The sequence below is a fragment of the Miscanthus floridulus genome, chromosome 14 (genome assembly GCF_019320115.1).
Source record: "Miscanthus floridulus cultivar M001 chromosome 14, ASM1932011v1, whole genome shotgun sequence".
NCBI classification, from domain to species: Eukaryota; Viridiplantae; Streptophyta; class Magnoliopsida; order Poales; family Poaceae; genus Miscanthus; species Miscanthus floridulus.
Genome location: NC_089593.1, coordinates 35,575,997 through 35,601,647, shown reverse-complemented (window position 1 = coordinate 35,601,647; position 25,651 = coordinate 35,575,997). Strand labels below are relative to the sequence as shown.

At 43.9% G+C, this 25,651-nt stretch overlaps 1 protein-coding gene across 1 annotated transcript; it reads right to left on the bottom strand.

Moving 5' to 3' along the window:
• Positions 1-11,466: 11,466 nt before the first annotated feature.
• Positions 11,467-24,460, bottom strand: LOC136502749 (alanine--tRNA ligase-like). The gene is made up of 22 exons (XM_066498001.1): positions 23,494-24,460; positions 22,459-22,599; positions 22,103-22,249; positions 21,835-21,987; positions 21,573-21,708; positions 21,363-21,459; positions 20,129-20,249; positions 19,869-19,937; positions 18,420-18,470; positions 18,232-18,327; positions 17,893-17,994; positions 16,419-16,541; positions 14,533-14,676; positions 14,374-14,445; positions 14,224-14,299; positions 14,007-14,149; positions 13,820-13,928; positions 13,558-13,745; positions 12,594-12,683; positions 12,143-12,322; positions 11,822-11,995; positions 11,467-11,724 (listed from the first exon to the last, which is right to left on the bottom strand). Exons 1-22 carry the CDS (start codon positions 24,016-24,018, stop codon positions 11,653-11,655), a joined length of 3,009 nt encoding a protein of 1,002 aa, XP_066354098.1. The 5' UTR covers positions 24,019-24,460; the 3' UTR covers positions 11,467-11,652.
• Between the last annotated feature and the right edge of the window lie 1,191 nt (positions 24,461-25,651).

Sequence of the window (25,651 nt, the reverse complement as noted above, 5' to 3'; positions counted from 1 at the left end):
TTCGGAGGTAAAATCCACTAAGTATAGGTTGTTGTATCTAAATCCTTTGAATATCACTTGATCAACATCCTTCTTAGATACAACAACTTCCTTCTCAGTGAACAAGCATTGGAAGCCAAGATCACACAATTGTCTAACGGATAGCAAGTTGAAGCTCAATGAAGCAACATAGAGCACATTTGAGATAGAATGATCATTTGATATTGCCACTTTGCCCAATCCTTTAACCTTGCCCTTAGAATTATCTCCAAATGTGATTCTTTCTTGTCTATCTACTTCTTCATCTAGTGAGGTGAACATACAAGGATCACCGGTCATATGTTGTGTGCAACCACTATCTATAACCCAATGACTTCCACCGGTCTTATAGTTCACCTACACACAAGAGATCACGCTTTAGGAACCCAAACTTGTTGAGGGCCCTTCACCTTCTCAACAAGTGACTTTGCAACCCAAATTTTCTTAGGCCTATTCTTGTTGGAAGGACCTAAGAACATCACTTTCATCTTTCCACTAGAATCCTTTCTAAGCATGTAGTGAGCATTGAAGGCAAAGGGTCTAGCATGCTTGGGCAAGGGTTGTGGTGGTGGAGTTTGGCACTCATGAGCAAAGTGGCCTTCTTGTCCACACTCAAAGCATCTCTTTGGCTTTGGCTTTGGCTTTGATTGTTGTTGTTGAGCTTGAGACTTCTTCTCTTTGTTTGCCTTGTACCCAATGCTACTTCTATCCATCTTCATGATAGTGTTCATTAGAAGCTCACTTTGAAGATACTTGCCTCTAGTGAACTTGCTCAATCCAATCTTGAGATGCTCCTTTTCCAACTTGAGCTTCTTGTTCTCTTCCTTGAGTGCATCACTACTTTTATCTTCCTTGAGTGCAATATTGTTTCTCTCTTCCTTGAGTTTCTTGTTTTCTTCTTTTAGCTTCTCATTCTCAAGAATCAAGTCACCATCATGATCAAGAGTTTCTAGCACAATGGTGTTGTTGATTTTGAACTCTTCAAACTCTTTCTTTAGCTTTTCATTGTCATGCTTGAGCTTGACATACTCATCATAGTCATTGCATTCAATCACTTGCTTGCCTTTGCCACTAGATCCTTGCTCAATGCTCTCATCAATTAAGTCATCACATGATGTAGCTATATCAATCTTAACAACATCGTTAGTAGCATCATGTGGCTCATTGGGTAAAAAATCTTGAGCAATAACAGGATTGTCATGATTAATCTAGAGAGTAGTATATTCATCTTTTAGCTTGTTATGGCTAGTGATGAGCTCTTTGTGCACCCACTCAAGTTTATCATATTTATCTTTAAGCTCTTTCTTAGAAGATTTGAGCTCCTTGAGTTTGGATGACATAGCATCATTTGCTTCTCTAAGCTCAACACTAGCCTTTTCGGCTATCTCACATTTAGCTAAAAGAGAATCATTCTTAATCTCAAGCTTTTCATTTTTAGCTCTACTCTTTCTAATGATCTTAGTGTATTGATTTATCAATTTAACAAGATCATCATAAGAAGGTGATTCATATTCATCATCATAACTATCACTATCATCATTGCTAGCATGTTCATCACCACTACTATCATCATTTGATACCTTGCGATCACCCTTGGCCATAAGGCATAGGTGTGTCGGGGATGATGGCGGTGGTGGTGGTGAAGATGATGAAGAGTCAATAACAATGGCGGCCACCTTCTTGTTGTCACTATCATCATCAGATGAGCCACTAGATGAATCAATGTTCGTGAGCCAATCACCGATGATGTATGCCTTTCCACTTTTATTCTTCTTGTGGAAGTCCTTCTTGCCATCTCTCTTCTTGTATGGCTTGTTTTTCTTCGTCTCATCTTCTTCTTCATTGCTTGAGTCATCTTTCTTGCCCTTGTACTTATTCTTGTACTTGTCTTTCTTGGGCTTTGTGCATTGATGTGCTAGATGACCAAGTTCTCCACAATTGTAGTAATCCATCTTAGAGATTGGCTTTCTTCTAGAGCTTGTGAAGAACTTCTTCTTCTTGCCATCGAACTTGATGCCACTCTTGTTGAGCTTCTTTAGCATCTTGGCGGTTCTTTTCACCATGAGAGCAAGGCTTGCATCATCAACTTCATCATCACTTGAGCTCTCATACTCAAGCCTTGCTTTGCCCTTCTCTTGGCTAGCGTTGAATGCTAAGTCTTTTTCTTTCTTCTTAGTAGAGTATGAGCCATCTTGTGGTGTGATGTGCATGTACATCTCATGAGCATTGATCTTTCCCAAGATTTATGTTGGTGTAGTGGTGGAAAGATCATCTTGATGAAGCACGGTCACAATATGCCTATATTTATCAATGGGGAGGACACTCAAGATCTTTCTTACAACATCAAATGGTTGCAGTTGAGTGAGTCCAAGCCCATTGACTTCCTCTACAAGAACATTCAAGCATGAATACTTTTCATTAGCACATTCTTTGGGAAGCATCTCAAAAGAGTTAAGCTTTTTCATGACAAGATGATAGCGTTCCTCACGCTCACTCTTTGTTCCCTCATGGAGCGCACAAACATCCAACCATAGTGCATGGGCGTCTTTGTGGTTCCTCACTCGGTTGAACACATCTTTGCAAAGGCCTCTAAAGATGGTGTTTTGAGCCTTTGCATTCCATTTTTCGTAATTCACCTCATTGCCTTGTAGGTGTGTAGCATCCCAAGGTTTTGGGAAGCCTTGTGAGGTGGCTCTAAGTATTCCAACATCTAGAGCTTCTAAATACGCCTCCATGTAGATTTTCCAATATGGAAAATCATCCTCCTCAAAGATAGGAAGAGGTCCATCCCCGTGAGATATCTTTCTCTAGGCGGTTAAGCCTAAATACATGAGCACGAGGCTCTGATACCAATTGAAAGGATCAAGATGCCCAAGAGGGGGGTGAACTGGGCTAATTCTAAATTTCTTTACAATAATTAAGTCCTATGGTTAGCCCAATTAACCCCTTGTGCCTAGAAAGTGTTTCTATTGATCTACCGCATAAAAGTTTAGCAACCTATGTTTCAATCCTACTCTAGCAAGGCAATTCTATGAATATAAATGACAAAAATTGAATTGCTCAAAGTAAATGCTCAAAGTAAAAAGAGAAGGAGGAACGCGGTGATATTTTTTTGAGGTATCGGAGAGTCGCCACTCCCCACTAGTCCTCGTTGGAGCACCCGCACAAGGGTGTCGCTCCCCCTTGATCCGCGCAAGGATCAAGTGCTCTCTACGAGTTGATTCTTTGACACTCCGTTGCAGTGAATCACCCACAACCACTCACAACTTGAGTTGGGTCATCCACAAGCTCCACCAGATGATCACCAAACTCCCAATCACCACCAAGCTGTCTAGGTGATGGCGATCACCAAGAGTAACAAGCACGAACTCTCACTTGACCACGCAAGCCTAATGAGAAGGGTGGATGCACACTTTGCTACTCTTGATCTCACTAATGAGGGCTCTCTTTGGGATTATCAAATCTCAATCACCTCACTAGGACCTTGCTCTTCTTGGCACTCTCAAAGGTGTTTCTCAGTTGTTGGAATGAGCAAAAGTACCCCCACACATGAATAGAGAAAGTATTAATAATCATGGCTGAAAAACGAACCGTTATGTGCTTCTACGGGGTGACCGGACGCTCTGGTCAGTTCTCTCCGAACTCCAGTGTTTAAAATGTGACCGAACGCTGGATAGCGTCCGGTCAACACTGACCGGATGCATCCGGTCATGATTTTCCCTCTCTGGAACCTTACTGGAGTCGACCGAACGCTGGGACTCAGCGTCCGGTCAACAATGACCGGACATGTCCGGTCATGATTTTCCCTCTCTAGAACCTTACTAGAGTCGACCAGACGCTAGGACTCAACGTCCGGTCACTTCACCTCTCAATGTCCAATCATACTAGATGATTTCACCTTGATCAAATGAGCTGACCAGACTCTGCGCCAGCGTCCGGTCACCCCAGAGCCAGCGTTCGGTTAGTATTTGATCCTCCATTCACTTCCAACTCTCGACCATATGTGAATGAAGTTTGCTCCAATGGATCTAAGGGCTTTTTAGGAGCTACCTAGTGCTAGGTTTAGCAAGTGTGCACCGCACCTAACTCACTAGACTCACCTAGGTCAAGCTACCCATCCATACCCCCTTAATAGTACGGCCAAAGGAAAAACAAAGTCCTAAAGTACTCTAAGTGTATCTTCCACTCCAATCGACACTTAGAACTAGTCCATCCTTAACCTTGTCGTCCATCCTTTAAAAACCGAAATGATTTCCATCGTAGGGGCATGACCACCATGATAGCCCAATCGATCTCCATTACCATGACCTAACTTAATTGCCTCTACAAAACACACGTTAGTCATAGTAATCATGTATTGTCATTAATCACCAAAACCCAACTAGGGGCCTAGATGCTTTCAAGGTTCAAGGGAGGGATGATCAAGATCTTTAAGACAAAAGTAAGAAGAGACAGAAAGTTGTGGTAGGCATCTCACCCATGATTCTGGCTTCAGCCTTGGCCAACCTATCCTCCATTAGGTCAGCCTCGGAAGGCGATCGGCATCGAACCACGGCCAAAGCCGATTCTGCAAGGGAGAGGCAATCAGTGAGATTCTAGCCAGCCTGATCGATGGAGGCAAGCAGATCATCGTTGTCGATCTGCCTCCTCGAATAGCTGGGGAGCTGGCAGCAAGCTATTGACGAGGATGACCCTGAAGGTTGAGCGGAGTTAGCCATATGCTCTAGGATGGTGGGGGCATCCTGAGTTGCACCCTCCTGATGACAAAGGCCCTAGCGTGATGGTGCAGATCCATTGAGGGCCTCCTTAGCAGACCTCTTGCTGTTCTCCATGATCTCAAACCTATGGAAAAGCAGAAATCGCACCAAAGACACGAAAGGTTTGGGAAAAAGCAGGTTGTTCTTTGATCCACAGCCATGGCCCGTATATATAGCCCAGGAAGGTGAGAGGATAGACTTCGTCGGGGTTATGGAATTAAAGTCAAATATGGAAACAGATCGACACTCCAGAAATTCAGGGGACGGATCACAAAGGGATAACAGATTTGGACTTATTGCTTCCCATAATAACAAAATATCATGGGATGGATACGAAAGGTTTGCATTGACCAGTGATCAACCCACTAAGGCTTCTTTGAATTGAAGGGAGTCCAGATCCCCACAAGGCCAAAGGTCATCATGAACCGAGTCACATTGGCCCATTGATAAAATTGCATCAGGAGAAGGGAAAGGCTGCCTGCTTAAAAGATGCCCAACCAATTTCTCGGTGACTGGGAACCTATGGGAAAGAAGTCTATGGTTTTCCCGATGGGCATTTGATGAAGCAAACAAGGGGAAGATGTCCACACATTTTAGCCCTTGCAAACACTAGAACAGCTCTGCGATCATGGAGAGAAGACTCAGGTGATATCGCAAGAATTCTTCTAACCGCATTAGCTGATCCTCTTGCTCGACAAGGTGCTAAGATGAGCGACATAATCACCCTATACACAAGAATTCTTCTAACCACTCAAGATCCTCATAGCAAGGAATTAGACCATGGAGGGTCCGGCGGAGCCAGAGGCACTCGAGAAAGCAGGTAGAAGAGAAACATAACTGAGTTGTTGAATTGCTCTCGCCAGAGTCGGACAGACATTTTATAGTCGGCCTAAAAGATGGATCCAAGCGCCCATGAAGCAATGATGCTCTCATAAAGTTTTGAAGCATAGGCTCATAAGCTAGCAAAGACGGTGATAGACAGTAGACCCCATATCAAGATTCTCTACCTGTGACCACAGACCTATCGGGGGTACAGGCATGATAATTTTAGAATAAAATTACTTTTATCCCAAAATTGAGTGACATGTATTTACACCAAAATTTGGGAAGAAGAATTACAAGAACTCAAAAGCTCTCAAGATCGTGTCATTAAGGAATCGACTGCATAAAGGTCGATATCAGTTGATTCGAATGCAGTACTAGAATCAGCTGTCTTCAGATAGGGCCAGCAGATAACGATAATGAGCTACGGTTGGCATCAAAAAATACATATTGGACTCTACAAAAAGAGAAAGATTAGGGTCCAAGTTATCTTAAGATAGAAATCTTTTTATACCAAAGATTGTAATGAGTCGTACTCGAGTAGGATTCATGTTTAGGCTCCGGATATAAATATTGGACCTCGGCTATTGTAAAGGACACACAATCAATCAAATACAAGTTACTTACTTTTTCGGCTCTAACCACCCCTTAGGAGTAAGAGTAGAGTAGATCTCGGCGAGTTCTTCAGTGAGTAGGGCTGCATCGGTCCGGCCGACCTCTAGCTTGTCTGTAAGTACCGTCATGGCTTATACTTCTGTTCATACAGTTGCATCGATCCGGTCGACCTCCAATGCGACTCTGGTATAAGCTAGTTATCGACTCTTGTCTAGTTCAAGTACGGCTGCATCAATCCGGTCGACCTCCACTGCTCGAATTAGATTAAGGTCAAGTTATCGGCTCTACGTAAGAGTGGCAATCTTTGGTAGATTCATTAAGTTATCAATCTTGTTGATGTTCTCATTGTCATTAGTTTGCAGCAACATCAACCTGCCCGGTCGAGATCGATTTAGATCGGCCTCATATCCTTTGGGTCTGTCGTTTGCTTTGTCACAACACGATACTTCTTACAATGAACGACGGGTTATGTCTTATCGGCTGTTCTATTTCGATCTTGGTCGTGCATAGTACGCGGTTAAGGCACGTATTATTTTGCAGAGATTTGCTGGTTAGTTAAATCTGGTCTACGGTTTACTATTATGGCTATAATGATCTGGTCGATCCCCACTAATAGCACTGTAGATTGAAGGATGCTAGTTAGTAGATCTATTCTTGATTAGGTGTAACCTTAATTATTTGATATGCTGCATCGGCTAAATAGCCGATCGCTTGTGCGTTAAGGCCTACAACATGTTTACATGATTCTATTAAATGTGGATAGATCTGTTTACTTTAAAGGTTTGATTTGTTGTCTTTTTCATGGCTGCATCGATCCGGTCGAACCCTACTATTAGAGATAGCAAGTTAGGTCTGATGAGTCCATAGGTTTGTCCATGTGAAATAGTCGATTGTGCACACGCTGTAGTCCCTTTTCACCTGAATCGGCTATTTTAGCCGATTCATTGGAGCCTTCACGTATAGTATGTCTTTCGAAAAGCCAGTCAAAGTATGGATGGTTTTATGAATTCTTCGGTTTTAGTTTGTTACTATCATCATAGCTGCCATCGATCTGGTCGAACCTCACTATTGGTGGTAACAGATTAGATTCAGAGCGTTTGTAGGTCCATTTGTCTTAGACGGTCCATTTGCTTGCATGCTATATCATCGTTAGATTCATCGGCTCAATGCTTTATACTGATAACATCTGTCTAGCTGATGATCTCATTTACACCTATGAGTATTGTACCTGTCAATATGAAATTAATCGCTACCCACGAGCTTTACAGTTCGTAACAACTGATTTATGTGCATATCGGCTATTTAATCGCTCTTCCCGTATGGCTTCTCCCGAAGTGGCACACTTGGAACTGTCTGGGCACAAACTGGCACGTTCCACCTTAAATTACTGATAAACTTTCTCTCCTTGTCAATTGTAGGGTCAAATTGACTGGCACGTCTTGGGAGGAATACGCAGGATCGATTATCCCTGCGTTGAAGCCAGGCGGATCTCCAGCTCCATCGAGCAGACCCTTTCGGCTTGCTCGTGTGTCGACGCGTTTCCGTGTCGACACCATGAAAAGGGAGTTTAGAGCATCTAAAAATTGGATTTTGCTTTAGAAAAAATAGGAAAAGGTTCTAGAAAAGTTCGAAAAATTCCTAGGAAGGACTGAACGACATCTAAACACTTTTTAAAACTTAGCACACTCAAAAGCACAAAACTCAAGCAACAAGCAAACATCACATCAAGCAAAAACCCATCAAATTAATTTAAATTTTTTGAAAAAACACACTTTTCTGTATCTAAATTGACAAAAACTTAAATTAATCTTGTCAAGTTTTATATAAATATTTAAACCATTTATTTTATTTAGTGTTTTGTATTCACAACCCAAAATCAGAAATTTTGGAGTGTGACAGGCTGCCTAGTCTAATGAGAGTAAGAAAGTTATTATCTACTCATAGAGCCCTCAACCATGCATTTATGTATAGTTTAATCTTGGTAGAGGGAACTGCAAAAGGAGAAAATAGGTTGTTGATCGAAACAATAGAGATGGAAAAGAAGGAAACATGTTGCAACAGGTTAACGGGAGGGCACAGATTAACTGAAGATATAAAAATGAAAATTAGGAGACATTCATTTTCACTTATGTTTATATCACTATGTTCTTTTGCTGTCATGAAACAACCAATTCAAATAAGACCTCACAAAGAAAGCAATAAGATCCTAAGAAAAGGTTTAGGAGTATCTCCCTGGGCATGGCAAGTGGACGGAGTGGGCTGAAAGACAGGCACTAGATCTGGCAACCCTAGAATACGAAACGAGTTCAATTTTGGGGAATCAGAGAGATAGAGCAAAATTAGAAAGAAAAAAAAGGGGAAGAAATTGGAGTACCTAAGAGAGTGGGAAGGGATTTTTCTGGTGTGGTCTTTGGACTACATCGACTTTGGACATGGTCGGCCCATGCTAGACATGGAGGTAAATGGCCTGGACGATGATGATAAGAAAGGAGCCGGCTGTTGCGCCAACATTGCCATGTCATTTAATTCTAAGACAATCATGGAGTCAGGCATGATTAACCATAAACCAACCAACCCAAGACTAATCCATCTGGGTAAAATCTAATGTTTAATTTTGTGTATGCATCAAGATGCAAACACGTCTGGCATCCAGTGAAAAAGAAAATGAAGGAGATGCTGATCTTGAAGAAGTATATTAGATAAACACATGTCTGCAGCTTCACTATCTTACAACTAATGCCAGGCAAGATACCACTAAGATTATATTAGTTGGGCATAAGGTCTTTGATCTTCACATGTACACTGTTTCTCATGTTGCGTATTTAAAAAGTATTTCACATGTACACGGTTTCTCGTGTTGTGTATTTAAAAATTATTTTTTAGATAAAATGATGCCCGTCTAAAAGGTCCTTGTTTTGTTTGGTAATTGAATAACAACTTTTGGTGGACTAATTGTGTTTATATGAGATACATAGGTGATTAATCCACATATACATGTGTGTGAACAATACATGCCATGACGGTGAAGATGGCTCGAAGATGTTGCAAAGCTCACACATGTGATGATGAAAGAGCTCATTGCACATAAGACACGACATTTAGTCATGTGATCAAGGTGGAGAAGATCGAGACATGACTTGGCTTGATGGACCAGTTGCAAGCATGAATGGTAAGTTAGAGGCTTTAGAGCGATGGACCGCGTGGTGGTGAAGCTCAAGCAAGACTTGGTGCCAATGGACGAAGGCAACGGTGAAAAGCAAGTGAGGTCAAGATCGATGAACCAACAAGGTCACGTGATGATATGAAGTGGATCATATCATTTGGTGATTGGTTGGTGCATGTGTTGCATCAATGATGGAGGAGATGAAATGAAATGCGCAAGGCAAAGGTATATTTGTAGAGCATTTCATTTCATCGGTCAAAGGTTGTGTAGAGAAGTGCATGACCAGGTTTAGGATAGATGGCCGTACTATTAAGACGGGCAAACTTGTTTGCATATTGGTCATCTAGTGCCACTTGAGCGATCTAACTTTGCATACGTGTTAGGATCGAGTGGCATTGAGAAAAAAGTGTTAATCCTTTGGAAAAAAGTTTATGAAAAGCTAACACACGTGCACAAGTTGGTGAACACTTGATGATGTTAGCACACTTGCAAAGGAGAAGTCGAAAGGTGAAGAAAGGAGGTGAAATCGGGCTCCGAGTGATGCCCCGGGGGCACCGCCACCCCTTGTCCGGTGCACCGCCACCCCTGTGGCTATGGCTAGCTGGGAGGCCGAGAGCAGCGGGTTGCTCTAGGGGCACCGCCACCCCTTGTCCGGTGGCACCACCACCCCTAGGGTGGTGCCTACCAGGACGTGGCCAAGGAAAGCTGGGGCAAGTGTGCTAAGTAATCACGCCTGGTTTGTGTAGCTAAGTGCTAGTGAGCTTAGAAGCTTTGTGTTCTGCCATGACGCCGTCGTCCGTCGTGGCAGACCCGGTGGCCTCGCTGCTTGTCTTGTGGAGAGGGGAGCCGGGGCGCCGCCGCGCCACGTCGCCAGATCCATCGGCACCTGGCTACTCCTCACCCGCCTGGATCCCATCACCGTCCACGTGGCCGAGTTCCTAGTCGTCCTCGTTGTGCCCCGTCACCGTCAACGTGGGCAAGCTCGTAGCTGCCCCACCGCACGCCCGCCGTCGCCGTCTCCTTCACCAGATCTGCCGCTGCGCTCCTCGTCAACCACGCGTTGCCATTGCCGTCCGCCGTAGCCATACCCACGCGCGGCCGCTAGCTCCAGGGCGCCGTCACCGTCTCAGTCCCCCAGCCTCGTCGCGCACTCGCCACAGGCGCGCGGCGCCCAAGATGCTGGATGCCCCACCGGTGGGGATAGGAAGGGGAAGTGGACGCCGCCCGAGAAGAGCAAGGAGGTGCCCTGGTGGCCTCGCTGCTCGTCGTCGTGGAGAGGGGAGCTAGGGCGCCGCCATTCCTCGTCAGCAGATCCAGCGGCGCGTGCTCCAGGAGGGTGGCCGCGGCGCTCCAGTGACGGGGGCCGCGATCCAGGATGCGCGGGGCGCGAGGGCGGCGGGTGGCTCCAGGAGGCCGTCTACGTCGCCTCCAAGGGCCGACGTGTGCGCCACCGGGAGGGAGGAGGCCACGCGCCCGGGGAAAGCAAGGAAGTGCCCCGGCGGCCTCGCTGCCAGATCCGACGCCGGCACTCCTAGTCCACCGCTGTCACCGTGAGCCGAAGCCGTCCCCGCGCTCTCTCCCCCAGGATTCTTCATTGGTTGGTGTGGGACCGCCAAGGGTAATATGGACAATTTCACTAGCCGGTCCCACACCAAACGACAAAAAACAAACAGAACACGGACGAAATAGCTTATAAGGCAAACAAGTTTAGAGCAATGGCACCTGTGTGCGGTCAATTTTTTTAATGACTTATGTAAAATTACAAACTTTTTTAACGGCACACATGTAAAAGCCTCCAAAAACAGACACCCGCTGATGCATTTAGTTCAGTGTGGTGTGGGGTCAGCTACAGTATTGCAGAACAGCGCCTCACAGCCTGTGAGGCTTCCGATTTCCTCGTGGATGAGAGTTAAGATAGCACATCCGCATATCACACACACATACCCAATTCAATTGTATATCTCATACCAGAAGCCTATGCAAATTAATCGCCGAGAAGGCGAGACTGATAGCATGAAGCAAGCGGCACCAATTTGGTCAAGGCATCTCTGGCCGGAGCGAAATTTAAACGGTGGCGCACCAAAGCCATCCTGTATAGAACCTTTCATTAAATTGGACAGCTTTATGTGCTTCCAATTGTATGGCGAGTATAAATGAAACTGTGAACACCATTGAACTTCTGTTAAGTACATTGGGTAAATGGAAAACTAAAAGCGATGAGTAATCCAACAGCAGCAACGCATAAGACCCCATGGGGAGTGCACCAGTTATCACCAATCAGCAGAGTTTCATTGAAGCAATGCTGTTCGCAAGTGCCATTGCTTCCTTGAGCTGAGAAGCGTCACTTCCCTGCAGTGAAGGAATCGCAGAATTGATTTAGGCATTTATAACTTGATGACTTGAACCCAAGACCATAGAATATTCTAGGAATGGATTGCTCACTCACCTGGCCCTGGGCAATGCCGTTCTTGCCGCCACCCCCTCTTCCCTTGAGCGGTGCAATTGAAGGTGTTAGCCAGTCCAACACCTTGAAGCCGCTAGGAGCATTGGGAGGCACACCAGCATAGATAACAGCTTTGTTTGATGCCTCATCAGTACTGAATAACATTATAGGCAAACCCTGGGCCAAGACATCCAAAAGTTCACCAGGATATCTAAAGACTTGAGATGGGATAAAATAGTTCTACTACAACATGCCATGTATACTATAGCAATTTACTGACTAACATTATTTTAACAATAAAGCGAAAATGAACAATGTAAGTACCTTGTCCATGACTTTGATAACCGCCTCCCGGACAGCCGTGGTATCAAGACCCACATCGACATGAGTAACACAAAACGGCTTATTTCCTGAAAGAGCAGCGTCTGCGGCATCCATTGCAGACTGCACAGCCTTTTGTTTATTTTGCTCACCCATTTTCTTCTTTGCCTTCCTAAGTTCATCCTGAGATGTGCAACAGTTATAATCATCATAAAAGTAAACTATTACTCCCTCCATTCCAAATTGTAGGTCATTTTGGCTAGATACATAGCTTTTGCTACGCACCTAAATATACACTATGTAAAGAAAAGAAAAAATGTCTTACAATTTGGAACAGAGAGTAAATTACTAGGTGGTAACTTTTTATTAAAAAGAGAACATAAATGTCGTAGGTGATTCTTCTTTCTTAAACATGAGCATATATAAGAAATCCAAAATAGAAACATTTACAGACCTCTAGCTTTGAAACCTTGCCTCTCAAATCAGCCTTTTTCGCAGCAGGGATAGCAGCTGCATCCAGCCCACTCTTGATGGAAGCAATTTTCTGATAAAGGGAGATTGATATTAGACGGTAATCTTAGAAATGATATATATCTCAGCAGAAAAGACAGAAGTCTTCAATTCCACAGGAGTAATGTACAGATGCAGTCCTTCAACCTGCCCAATGGTGTCAACTAGATCTATAATAAACACTTTAAATGCGAATGTGGGATTAATACTTTATTTTTTTTCTTGAAACCCGCAAGAGAGCTGTGTATCTTTGTATTAAGAAGAAAAAAGGGGCAAGAGCCCTTACAACACACACCCACACTCCTAAGCTCTTATAGCACTAACATTAATACTTTATAGTACTAACATTAATTGAAGGCCATGGAATCTACTTCCTCCATCCCAAAAAGAATGGTTGAAGTGCCAAAAGTTGGACCAAATATATATAGATAAAAATATTAATGTTTCTAACGCCAAATAAGTATACTATGAAAATATCTCATGACAAATCTGATGACACTTAATTGATACTTTTTTCTATATAGTTATCAGTCAAACTTAAGATACTTTAACTTGGTACTGTGCTACAATTGCATCTTTTCCTGGACAAAGGGAGTATTTGATTTATAAGGTTGGGCCAAGCCCAATTAAATCCAATAAAAATAGCTTGCTCATTTTCATTGGCATGAGGACTGCAACAAATTGTACATCCCATTACAACATACTGGCATGTTTGCTAGTGGTTATTAAAGAATAGAACATTACTAATGTAAGACATGCATCAGAACAGCTTTTATTAATGTTGTTTCTTATGCTCCCACGAAAAAGACTACGCCTTGGTTCATTATTATAGCACTCAACTGATCATGTTATGTCAACACTGCAACTCCAGGAGAGACAATCCCTAAAAAATGATAGAAGCTTGATACCTTTTCCAACAAAGCTCCCTCCAACTGAGATGCTTCATTGATATCAGAATCAATAGATGATGCCAACACCATAGCCTGGGTGGCACATCCAGCAGTCACGGCTGTTATCCTCCTAACACCTTTTGCAATACCCTCCTCAGATAAGAGTGCGAATGCTTTAGCATCTCTTGTGTTTGTGATATGTGTACCTGATATATACACAAAATTTTAGATATCATAATCATGAAACATAGAATTACATAGCAGAGAGCTGAAAACAAACCTCCACATAGTTCAGTCGATATGGATAACCACTCTTTGCTATCAGGATCTGCAAGCAGATCTTCCACTTTACGACCAACTGATACAACTCTTACTGGATCAGGGTAGATCTACAAAATCAATATGCCAACCCCTTTAATAACTAGCCAAACAAGAAATATCAACATTCCATGAGCAAGAAAACTTACTTCACCAAACACAGCACGAAGACCATTTATGCGCTTTGCATCCTCTAATTTTATTTCAAGTGCATATACACCCAGCTCATCCTTTATTTGCTGGTTCACTATGGACTCAATTTTTCTCAAATCTTCAGGCTGGACAGGTTTTCCTGTTATATGAATTAACAGCTGACTAAACGAGCTCATAAAATTCAGTCAGTGGAATACAAAGGAGCCACAATACCATGAGAGAAATCAAATCTCAGCTTCTCAGGTAGAACAATTGAACCCTTCTGGTCAACATGATCACCAAGTACTTCCTATAAATGCAATGGCAGAATCATCAGGAGAGAAGAGAGCAACTGTGTAAATTTTGGACAAGGTAGAAACATACCCTTAGAGCAAAGTTCAACATGTGAGTACACGTATGGTTTGGAGCAATCAGTGTGCGCCGGTTGTAATCAACCTACCAATGGGTTTTTGCCATATTGAAATACGATCAATTACATACGAACTAATTTAGTGCAAAAATGTAGCTAGTAAAAGGTATCACCTTGCATATCACACTATCACCAAGAGACAAAACCTTGGAACCTTTTGTAAATGAGCCAATATGTAGAACATAGCCAGCAAACACTTGGACGTTGTTCACATTAAAAGTTCCAAAAGACCCCTCAATGCTTCCAGTGTCAAATATCTTGAAGCCAAAAAATCCATGTTAATCCAAAAGATTTAGCAAATGTATGTCTCAGTGATGACATTTGAAAAAGCAGATAACTTTGAAGGTAAACTGCAGTATATTATTGCTGTGATATAATGACATCAAGCTATAGAAATTATTGAAAGGCAGATAGCCCACAACAGGATACTAAAGAACTCCACACAAGCACACACACAAATACAGTGGATTTGGTAGCTATAAAATGACTTATCATTTTCTGTTTTTCTCTCTCATATGTAGGCAGCCGTCAGCTACAATTGTGGCTGTGATAGCCTCCTAATTAATGCAGAATATTACCCAAATAATCAGCCTATTAATCCTATTACTCCATGTTGAAATTTAGCTAAAGTAAATGCTATGAACCTTGACACTAGCATGCACCTAGACACAGGATTGTTTCCAACAATTATATACTATGTTTCAAGTTTCAATATTAAAAGTAACGTTGAGAACCTTTAGAGCCATGCATCAATGTTCCCTCGCTACAATTCTAGTCTCAAGATCAGGAGGGACAGTCAAAGTTTGGCTAGGCGGCGACTACTCGGCGACTACGCGCGCCTAGTCGCTGGGCGAAGCCCGTCGCCGCGACTAGAGGCATAATCGCGCATCGCGGCGCTAGGCGGCGCGGAGGGCGGCCAAAGGGGCCTGGAGCTGGACTGTTGGAGGGCAGGGGCCGCCGGCGCTGGGCTCGAGCCAGCTGGAGCTGGAGCCTGGAGGGCAGGGGTGGCCAGCGCGGCGCTCTGCGGTGGTGTGGCCTGCACCCTGCGCCTGCGGGATGCCGGGGCCAGGATGGGATGGGCGCCTGGGCAGTGGCGCGGCGGGAGGGCTTGGTGCGCCGCGGAATGGCGTGCGGCGAGCGCTGTCCGGCTAGGTAGCGCCGACAGGCAGCTGGCATGCTCCTCGCCTCCTCCCGTGCGGCGGCGCGGGTGCGGCTGCGGGCGCGCGCTCATGGGAGGGACGGAGGGAGGCAGATAGGAGCAGAGGCGGAGGGTTAGGTTTGCTGTTGCCTGGGCCTTCATTATTGGGCTGAAATTACATGGGGTATGTGGTGTTGATGGCCCAACGACTAGGGCCTGGGCTGCAGATCCGCCCCTGTGCACTTGTATTACTGTCCTATCCATTTGTATTGTAATTACCAGCTGCTGATATGGTGTGCTCATGGATGGGAGGCTGCTGAAATCATCCAGATAAGTCACAACTTAGTGTTTTCTATTTTTTTTTTAACAGCTAGCTGTCTATTGACTAATTTACTAACTACTAGTTATATACATAATATATATATATATGTAAAATTTATGGCTATATTGCCAAAACGCCTAGGAGCGCCTAGGACCGAGTACTCCCGACTAGGCGCTAGGCAATGGGTTAGCGCCTAGATTCCACCTAGCGCCTAGCTGAACTTTGGGGACAGTACAAACTTTGTGTTTCAAATGGTGAAATGATACAGATAAAATAAAGTTAAAAACAGAAATGTTTTAACATGACAATTGTTTGGCAAATTGAAACAAGTCCTAGAACAGCACATTTGGATCGAATATACCAGAAGGCAGCACTAACTATCCAAGAACTGCCTGAAAATAATAATTAAAGAGAACTTGCCAGCCAGACGAGGCTGATATTTCTAAACACTGAACAAGGCTAACAGTTGATGGTGTGAATTTAAAAACACTTAATGCCAGATTTCATATCGCTATTGCATGGATATAGACATGGTGTACCTGGCCACCCTGTTCGGCATAGAAACTTGTACTTTCCAGCACAAGGCCAAAGTCCTCATCACCAGTAGCTGTAGTAACGTATTCTGAGCCAGTATAGATAGCCTTCACCACACTTTCATGTTCCTACAAAATCTTAATGGTAAGATCAAGAAAAGCATAGTAAACATTGGCATAACCCTAATAGTTGATTACAAATATCAAAAGTGTGGGAAGAACCAGAAGTTGAGTATAACTAACTAATAAGGGCCCGTCTGAATCCATTGGGATTCTGAGGATCCAGATAAAAAAAAAGGCAGATTATGGGTAGGATTCTGGGAATCCGACGCTGGGATTCTGGAAATCTCTGTACCTCTCCAAACCCAGATAACGTAGGATAGGACATGCGAAAAGTCACATTTGCCCTTACCCTTATCTTCCCCTGTCGGCTGCCGTCCTGTATCGTTATCACCTACGCAGCCGCTCTTGCCGCCTCCGCCCTGCCCCAGCCACAAGCGCTGCCACTAGTAAGCAACTCGGCTCCGCTGATTGGTGCTTCGGCGAGGTTGAGGAGCGTGAACTCGGCTCCGCTGATTGGTGCTTCGTCGAGGTTGAGGAGCGTGAACGAGCAGCCTCGAGCCTACTTTGGATGCGGCGCGGAGCGGTGTACGCAACAGCTACCAACGGCATGACGAGCACACATGTTGGATCCCCAGGCAGTCAGAGCCATGCTATCCAATTGGTCATCAGAGCAGCTGTATTCACGGCCATGTGTGGCGGCGCCGGCGCCGGCAAGCTGCATCACGGGAAAGCGAACGCCCCAGTGGGTGAGGGACTGGCACAGCGCCACCTACGTGGGTGAGATCACGCGATGGTGCAATTCAGATTTACTCGCTGGTACGCACACGCTTCCTCTGTCGTCCTTCCCCTCTACAGATCTGGGCCCACCACTTCACACTCTACAACATTGACGACGACATCCACATGTACTCTACGGGCTTCCTCACTCCAGGGAGAGCGGACAGGGAATGGGGACTTGGGCTGCTGGTGGTTATGGTCGATCAATGGAGAGCCCTGGTACGGGACGCACATTGTGGATCAGGACGCAGGAGCGATTGGATGGTGAAGGGGTTACTTGGAGGAGACAAGAAGCAAACCTGGCACGGATCAGAGGTGGTGCGGGCGTGCGGCAACCAACAGGCACAGGGATGGAGATGAGATGCAATTCACGTGGACCTAGGCACTTTGTACGTTCTTACATTTTCCTTTTCTTAACAACTCTGCTAATTGAACACAATGCTGAGGGGTATTTGGGAGAAACACTCTTTGAAATATCTAGAATCCATAACTAAAAATCGAGGTCTCGTACGGCTAGAGATTTTATTATCCAAAATCTGGATTCTAGAAATCTGGATTTTAGAATCCGGATTCTAGAATCCCCTAGGATTCAAATAGAACCTAAGTATAGATGTGTCAGATAAGAAAAGGTGTAACTAACCTTGGGCCACAGAAACTTTGGGCTATCATCCGTGCTGGCAAGCCCCAGTTTGTGCAAATGCGCTGTAGCATTCGCATCCATAGCAATAGAGTTTCCTCCAGACTGCAAAAAGAAACATATATAGTAAAAATTGAAGGGATGAAAAACAGTTACCATGAAATTCAAAGATAAACAAAGAACAAACATGGATAACAGATTTCAATACCAGTAACATATAGATATTGGAAAATGTTATCAGCAAATATAGAAACACAAACAGCAAGAATAATGGGATAACAAATGGCACCACAAGAGACTCTTAGGATTAACTTCTACACTTAGTAGAAACGTAAAAATAACCTTGTTACGAGCATTTCTAGCTTTTTGCCTCGCTTCTTCCATAGAAGCATTAAAACCCTCCTTATCAACAGTCAGCCCGTAGTCGATTGCCATGACCTACGCAAAGAAATAATAATAATACATGATAAACATAAAAAAGTTCTAGCAAATTAGCTGGTTAAAAGATAAATAACAAATGTAAAACTAACCTCAGTCAAATCAATTGGATAACCATAAGTGTCCCAAAGAACAAATGCATCCTGAAAGAATAAATGAACTATTTAAGTACATCAAATGTAAAGGCAACCCAAACTCAGGAACCATTTCATAGGGAGGAATGCCTAGCCACTAGCCAGGTCCACTCATGCAGCACAACAATTTTCAGTTGCCAAACAAGCATGTGCCTGGCCCAAATGGTGCAAGAAGCACCCCCCTGCCCAAGCTTGGCCCAACAGGTTTAATGGGTCCATAAATCAAATATGCTAATTATGTTGTAATCTGGATGAATGCATACCTAAATCTTTTTGTGATGTACTCTGGATTGATAGATTTTTACTGATGCTAATTATGCAATGTTGTTACATTGTAAAAACAACTAGTCACGGTTATAAATTCCACCATTATTAGCCAACACAAGAAACCTATGCTGACATAGCCAAATTCCAAAGAAGAAAAAAAAGAAGGTTCAAACTAGGGGGTAACCACACCAAACACCATCAATTGGGCCAAGGCAAAAATACAAAAGGCCTGCACCCCTCAACACATCCAACTCATACGACATGGCTATCACTCACACTACAGGCTACCTTGCCCCAAACAGCATGGGCGCAACACATCCAACTCATACGACATGGATATCACTCACACCACAGGCTGCCTTGCACCGAACAGCATGGACATGCACCCACAAGCCATAGATTTGGGTTGGGATAGTTGGGTGTTCAGGCCAGGCTAATGAATTCATTCTGAAAATCACACCCTTAAATAGTTCAGGCAGGGCTGTCAGTGTGCAGTTAACAAATAAGACTGGATTATCATCCATGGAAAAAGATGTATGCATGACAGTTCTAGAAACATTTGCATCTGATTCAATGAGAAGAAAGGAACTCCTTCATCACCCCCCGCCCCCAACACACAAAAAGGACTTTCAAGCATTAATTAACAAAGTTAATTAAAAGGACTAGCGCAAGCTGCACTGAGACCCATGGGATCATACGGCACAAGCTGTGATACTTAAGGGCCTGTCTGTTTGAGGCTTTGAGCCTGCAATTGCTAGATTTTCACAGCCCTAGAACCAATCAAGCACCCACATTGCAATACTAAATTACAGTCCAGACACCACACTGTAACATCTAGCAATTCCACCATCTAGAAGCTGCTTTTCACAATCTACAGCTGAAAGAAACAGGCACTAAATATGATGCCACAATACCGATTTAGATGTCTTGGGTTATTCAGTGCAAACTGTTGCTACAGCAGACTAACAATGGGCAACCAGTACAGGTTGTAAAAACACAGAAGGAAGAACCCTGCAAATAGTATAACAGAATAGAGGTGCCCTACCCACCTACCTCAGAAAACAAAGCATTTTTATCTTCAAATGAAAATGAAAATAAAAACAAATAATGCATTGAAATTCAAAAACCAAAATCACTTACCTGGCCACTAAGTACAGTTCCACCATTATCCTTAACAGCATCTGCAGCTTTCTTAAATTTTTCATAACCCTGAAAAATACACGAACAGCACTAGTGGTAATAGAGGCAAACAATACCAGAAAATAAAACCTACAATAGAAGATTCATGCTTCTAGTGAAATAGAAGATTCATGCTTCTAGTAAAATAGAAGATTCATGATCTAATGAAATAATAAACGGATGTTATAGTCAGGAAAAAAAAATTAGGAAACTAATATTACCTTTGCTAGAGTGTTCTCAAAGCTTTCTTCTTCATCTCTAATAATATCTTTGATCTTCTTTTCATTGTCTTTTAACTCAGGAAATACATCACCCATCAATTGGACAAAAACATTTACAAGCCTGTTCAAGAACATTATAATTTCAATAGTAAATCACATCAGCACTCTAAGGGATATGCATATTAAAAAAAATTAAAGCAGAGCTGTTGATTGGATGTTTTATTAGAGACAGATCCATTTTCCAGGTTTAGTAGCATTACAAAGTAATATATATACAATACATAGTGATATGGAGCATTAGCTATTTTATGTCCATACATGTATATCTAATATACTTAATACTGATGCTCAAATCCTAGAACTACTCCAAATACTGAACATATACTTATATGTTATTGCACCTTCATGACACATATCACAGCTCACAAATGCTACGGCACTGTATTTTTGAAAATATAACCCACTGCAGTCAGCAAGTGATTTATATGGGAAAATCTTTTTTTTCACAAAGAAAAGGAACCTATACATCTACCATCCATGAATTAATTATCATGTATCAACCTTCAACCTCATTTCACCTCAATTTGATATTGATGTCAAATATAGTAAACATTTACAGAATATATGCTGCCAGTACTCAGTACACCCAAGAAATAGCAACCACCGAATAAAAACTGGTGAATATATTTAGTAATTAATTGGTCCAAAATAAAAAAGGTAGCTTTCTTGATACTCAAGAATACAACATCCAGTAACAAATAGTGTTGTTTTCAATACGGAAGTGGAGGGCTAATCAACTTATACATATAATCAAGTTACGGCAAATAAGATTGGCAAAACAAAAGGCATTACTAAGTCTCCGAAAATATATTCCAACCAGTAGAACTATCCTGGGGCAAGAATAAAATAAATACAACACCAGTACCTAAAATAAACAACACTGGCAAAAAATGCATACCCTGAACCAAGAGTAAAAGTATCACAAGGCAGAAAACTTTTGTGCACAAACATCCAAAATCTTACTTTCACTTGAGTGCCTTACTTCACAATAAACATAGTAACTTTACCAATTGTATAAAGAGCACAAAGCTTATCCTTGTCGTCATACCATATGGCAACATCCATCCCTCTTAAACATATATTTGTAGCATTCCGTGTTCAAATAGAGTTATGCAAACATATTGTTCTAGATAAAGGCATGGCATATTACACAAATCAACGGCTTGTTTCTTACGAGCTAAAAAATCCTTGCTTTGCCTTCAACTTCTGATGACCAAAATGAACAGCTCGCCTAAGTATGCGCCTCAGAACATACTCTCTTCCCTCATTACCTATAGATGGACTCATATTAAGAGGGGCAATACCATTCTGCAATAGATAACAAAGCCCTAGAAGCATAATTGAAATTGGAAAAGGAAAAGTGTTTAAGAATGAGTTCACACACCAGGTTGAGAACCATCAGCAATAGCGAAAGAAAGGGTTCTTATGTGGTCAGCAACTACTCTGTAAGCCATATCAACTTTGCCAATATCATCAGAACCTACTTTACCAGAGTATGGCTGAATTCCATCACCAGCCAACTGCATTTACATGTTCGTACAAAATTATCAATGCATATCCATAGAATACGATATCTAGATGCACACCTGTGCATAAACATAAATAAAAGTAACTTGAAGTATGATGCATGCAGATGGGAAACATACTTGGTGGATGGCATCAAATATTGGCATGAATACATCTGTATCATAATTGCTCATTTTATTCTGAAGGATAGAAGTTAAACGCTCAAAGCCCATCCCAGTGTCCACATGTTTTGCTGGCAAAAGTCTCAATGTGCCATCTGCCTCCCTATTGAACTGAAAATAAAACCACTACATCAGTACATAGAAAGAACTAACAAGGAAGTATGAAATGTGGCACTGAGGATTGATAACTGCTTAAATAAGAGAGACAAAAGAATGACATATTGACCTGAATGAATACAAGGTTCCATATCTCGATGCAAGTTGGATCATCATTGTTAACTAAGGAAGCAGCATCACGGTTGCCAATACGATCAAAATGAATTTCAGTACATGGCCCACAAGGACCAGTGTCACCCATCTCCCAAAAATTGTCCTGTTCAAGCAATGCATTTCAATTGTTTGTTATGAATCAATCAAATAGAAAATAAAAATAATATTAAGACTAGTAACAACAAAACCTTTTTGTCCCAAGCACGTTGGGCTAGGCTAGAGATGAAACCCAACAGTAGCACGAGGAAAGAGTATAAAAAGAGGTAGGCCTACAATGCAAAACGCTGTGACCAATAAACACATGCACTATACCTTGCAGCCGAAAGGCAGAACCTTTTCTTTCGGTAGATATTTCAACCAAATGTTCTTCGATTCAGTATCAGCAGCAAGACCAGATTTCTCATCACCACCAAAGTATGTGGCATAAATTCTATCAGTGGGCAATTTATATACCTGTGAATACATGACATAGCAATCAGTAGGTCATAAAAAGGTGGGAGGTATTATTTTCATAAACCAGTTGGTAATTTGTACCACCCTCTGTCCTAAATTATAGGTTGTTTTGGGTTTTCTAGGTACATAGCTTTTGCTATGCACCTAGATATACCGTATGCCTGGATACGTAGTAAAAGTAGTGTCTCTAGAAAAGCCAAAACGACCTATAAATTGGAACAGAGGGAGTACATATACAAATCTCCCATCATTTAATTTCCAGTTTATTTGCTACCGAAGGCTATACTATTTCAATGAGACCATAGTACTCACTCCTGTAATTACCTATTTATAACGGACTATAATCATTCAAAGTGCAATTTGATCATCACAATCAGCTCAGAAACACCATCACTGAAACCATTACACGCAGACAAAAATAGAGCAGATTTCCTTTCAAATTTAAACAGAGATAGCCAAGCTCAGAATCAGCGAAAATTAGTATGCTTCTTATAAATTTGTGGGAATTTCAGCTCTAAACAACCAATTCATCTATCACAAAAGTTTCCAAATCGGTACATGGATAACAAAAAAAAAAGTCCATCTTGTTATATTTCTCATATTCATATAATCATATGAGTCCAGAAAAGTGCCTCTGACCATTGGAGTACCAGATCACCACACAAATAAAAAAACCCCACTTTAATCATCCTGTGTCTACCAAATCATTGAAACCCTGAAATACGACTAAAACCCATGTTTCTTGCACTGGCCCCAACTTTCCTTACCATAAGCTGCTCCCTCATAAATCTATCTGCAGCCTCGAACAATCTCATGGAAATCCAACTCACTAGCCTCCCTCAAAGCAATCAACACTCAATTAGAATGAATTGGGCAGCAAAGGAGTGTACGTACCTGGGTGAGAAGCTCCCAGGCCCATCCGATGGCCTCCTCCTTGAAGTAGTCCCCGAAGGACCAGTTCCCGAGCATCTCGAAGAAGGTATGGTGGTAGGTGTCCTTGCCCACGTCGTCGAGGTCGTTGTGCTTCCCGCCGGCGCGGATGCACTTTTGGGTGTTGCAGGCACGGCGCAGGCGGCCGAGCGGCGAGTCCGGCGCCGCCGTGCCGAGGAAGACCGGCTTGTACTGGTTCATCCCAGCGTTGGCGAACAGCAGCGTGGGGTCGTCGACGGGGACTACGGGACTCGAGGGCCACCTCGTGTGTGCCTTGGACTCGAAGAAGGTGATGAACTGCTCGCGGACCCGCAGGGCCGACCACGCCGGCGCCATCGGAGGCGGGGCGGCGGCTGCGGCTGGGGAAGATGAGGATGAGGACGATGATGAGGAGAGTCGGATGGCGGCGGCGGGCAAAACCCTAGCTTCGAGATGAGAGAAGACGCGAAGCAGGCGGCACGCGCGTGAAGGGGACAGCACGGTCAGCATCCACCCATTGAGGCCCCGTGTGGCAAGGACAATAAATAATCACAAATTGAGGCTTCGGATCCCCTGCTCCTCTCGGCGCTGAGCGGCGGCGGCGCTTTGCCTGCGCCCTGCGCGAGTGCGCGAGGCGGCGCGAGTGAGGAACGGGAGGGGCTCGGGTCAGGACTCAGGTCGAGGCGGAGGTGGGCACCAGGCGCGAGTGAGGCGGAGGAAGGGGAGGGGCTCGGGTCAGGACAAAGGTGCGCACCACCACTTGGCGCTGGCGGCTGGCGCGGCAGCCGCCGAGGCCGTCTGGCGGGCACCAGGCGCGGTCGGGATTTGGGGGCGAGGGGCGAGCTCCAACGGACCGACTCCGGCGAGGCGAACAGGGGACCTGGGGGGCTGGACGCCTGGTGGCTGCGGCAGTGCGGCCTGGGGCTGCGGCTGCGGCTGCGGCTGGGAACCCTAACAATGTTGAAAAGTGCCAGCTGGGGAAGGCCGAAAGAGTCAAGGCGGCACCTAAGTGGGCTGGGCCACAGCCCACAGACGCTTGAGGTCTGGGCTGCTGAGCCATTGGGATCAGGAACCTCAAATACGGTATTCTATAATGGGAACGTTCCTGCTAAAATATAGGATGCGCGAAAACGGTCGTTAAAATAGTTCATCCGAATTTGTTCCCGTTTCTACTAAATTTTTCCCACGAAATTTTCTGTTTTCATTTTTTCCAAGTAAAGAGTATTCGATCATTCGTACGGCCAGGTGGTACGAGATTTTCCCATACAATTTTCATCCCTATGGGAAACCATATCCAGTGTTTGATTCATAGGAAAGGAAAATAGAGAAGGAAACGAATAGGGAAATGCACTCAACATTTCCCAGTGATTCTATCCCACCGGTGAGGGTGGGTTACGAGCAGGATATCCATGACCAACAACGGCGGTCCTCGACAAAAAGAAGGTCGACCTTTGTGAATAGAACCTATGGTGCAGCGAGCCAATGAGGTTTGCCTAGGGGGCACCGTGAGGAGCTCGATCTCGGCAACACAGAGAGCACGCGGCCAAAAGGAGCTCTATCTCAGCGACATGGAGAGCATGCGGCCGAATCTGTGGCTTGATTTGTACGAGTAGGACAAAGGAAGACGACGGGGGTTGGACATCGGAGGAAGACAACGAGCTGTCGCTGGGGCTAACCTTGACTCACATGCGCCAGAGCTACCGACGAGCCGTCACTAGGGTTGACCTTGACTCGCAAGCGCCAGAGCTGCCCCTCGCATGCCCGGGAGATGTCGGAGCCACGCTCGATTCGTGCGCGTCAGGCCGCTTCGCCGCGTAGACACCTGAAACGTTGCTCGCACTCTCATGAAGGCACCGAGAGATGCCCGCTAGATGCCATTCGCCGCTCACCTCGCGAAACCTACGTGCGTGCCTACGACCTTGCGGCTTTGAATGGACACACATGGACTAAGACAAGACCCGATGAAAAAGATAAGGCCCTCCACACTATATGCCTTGAGTGATGCCCAAAAGAGAGAGAGAGAGGATTGTAGCATCACTCCTCCCAATACAACTAGCACAGTGCCGGCAAAATGGGGAGCGGCACACCTACTTGCGTCGATGTCCGCTCGATGCCCAGTTAGTAAAATATATTATTTCTATGG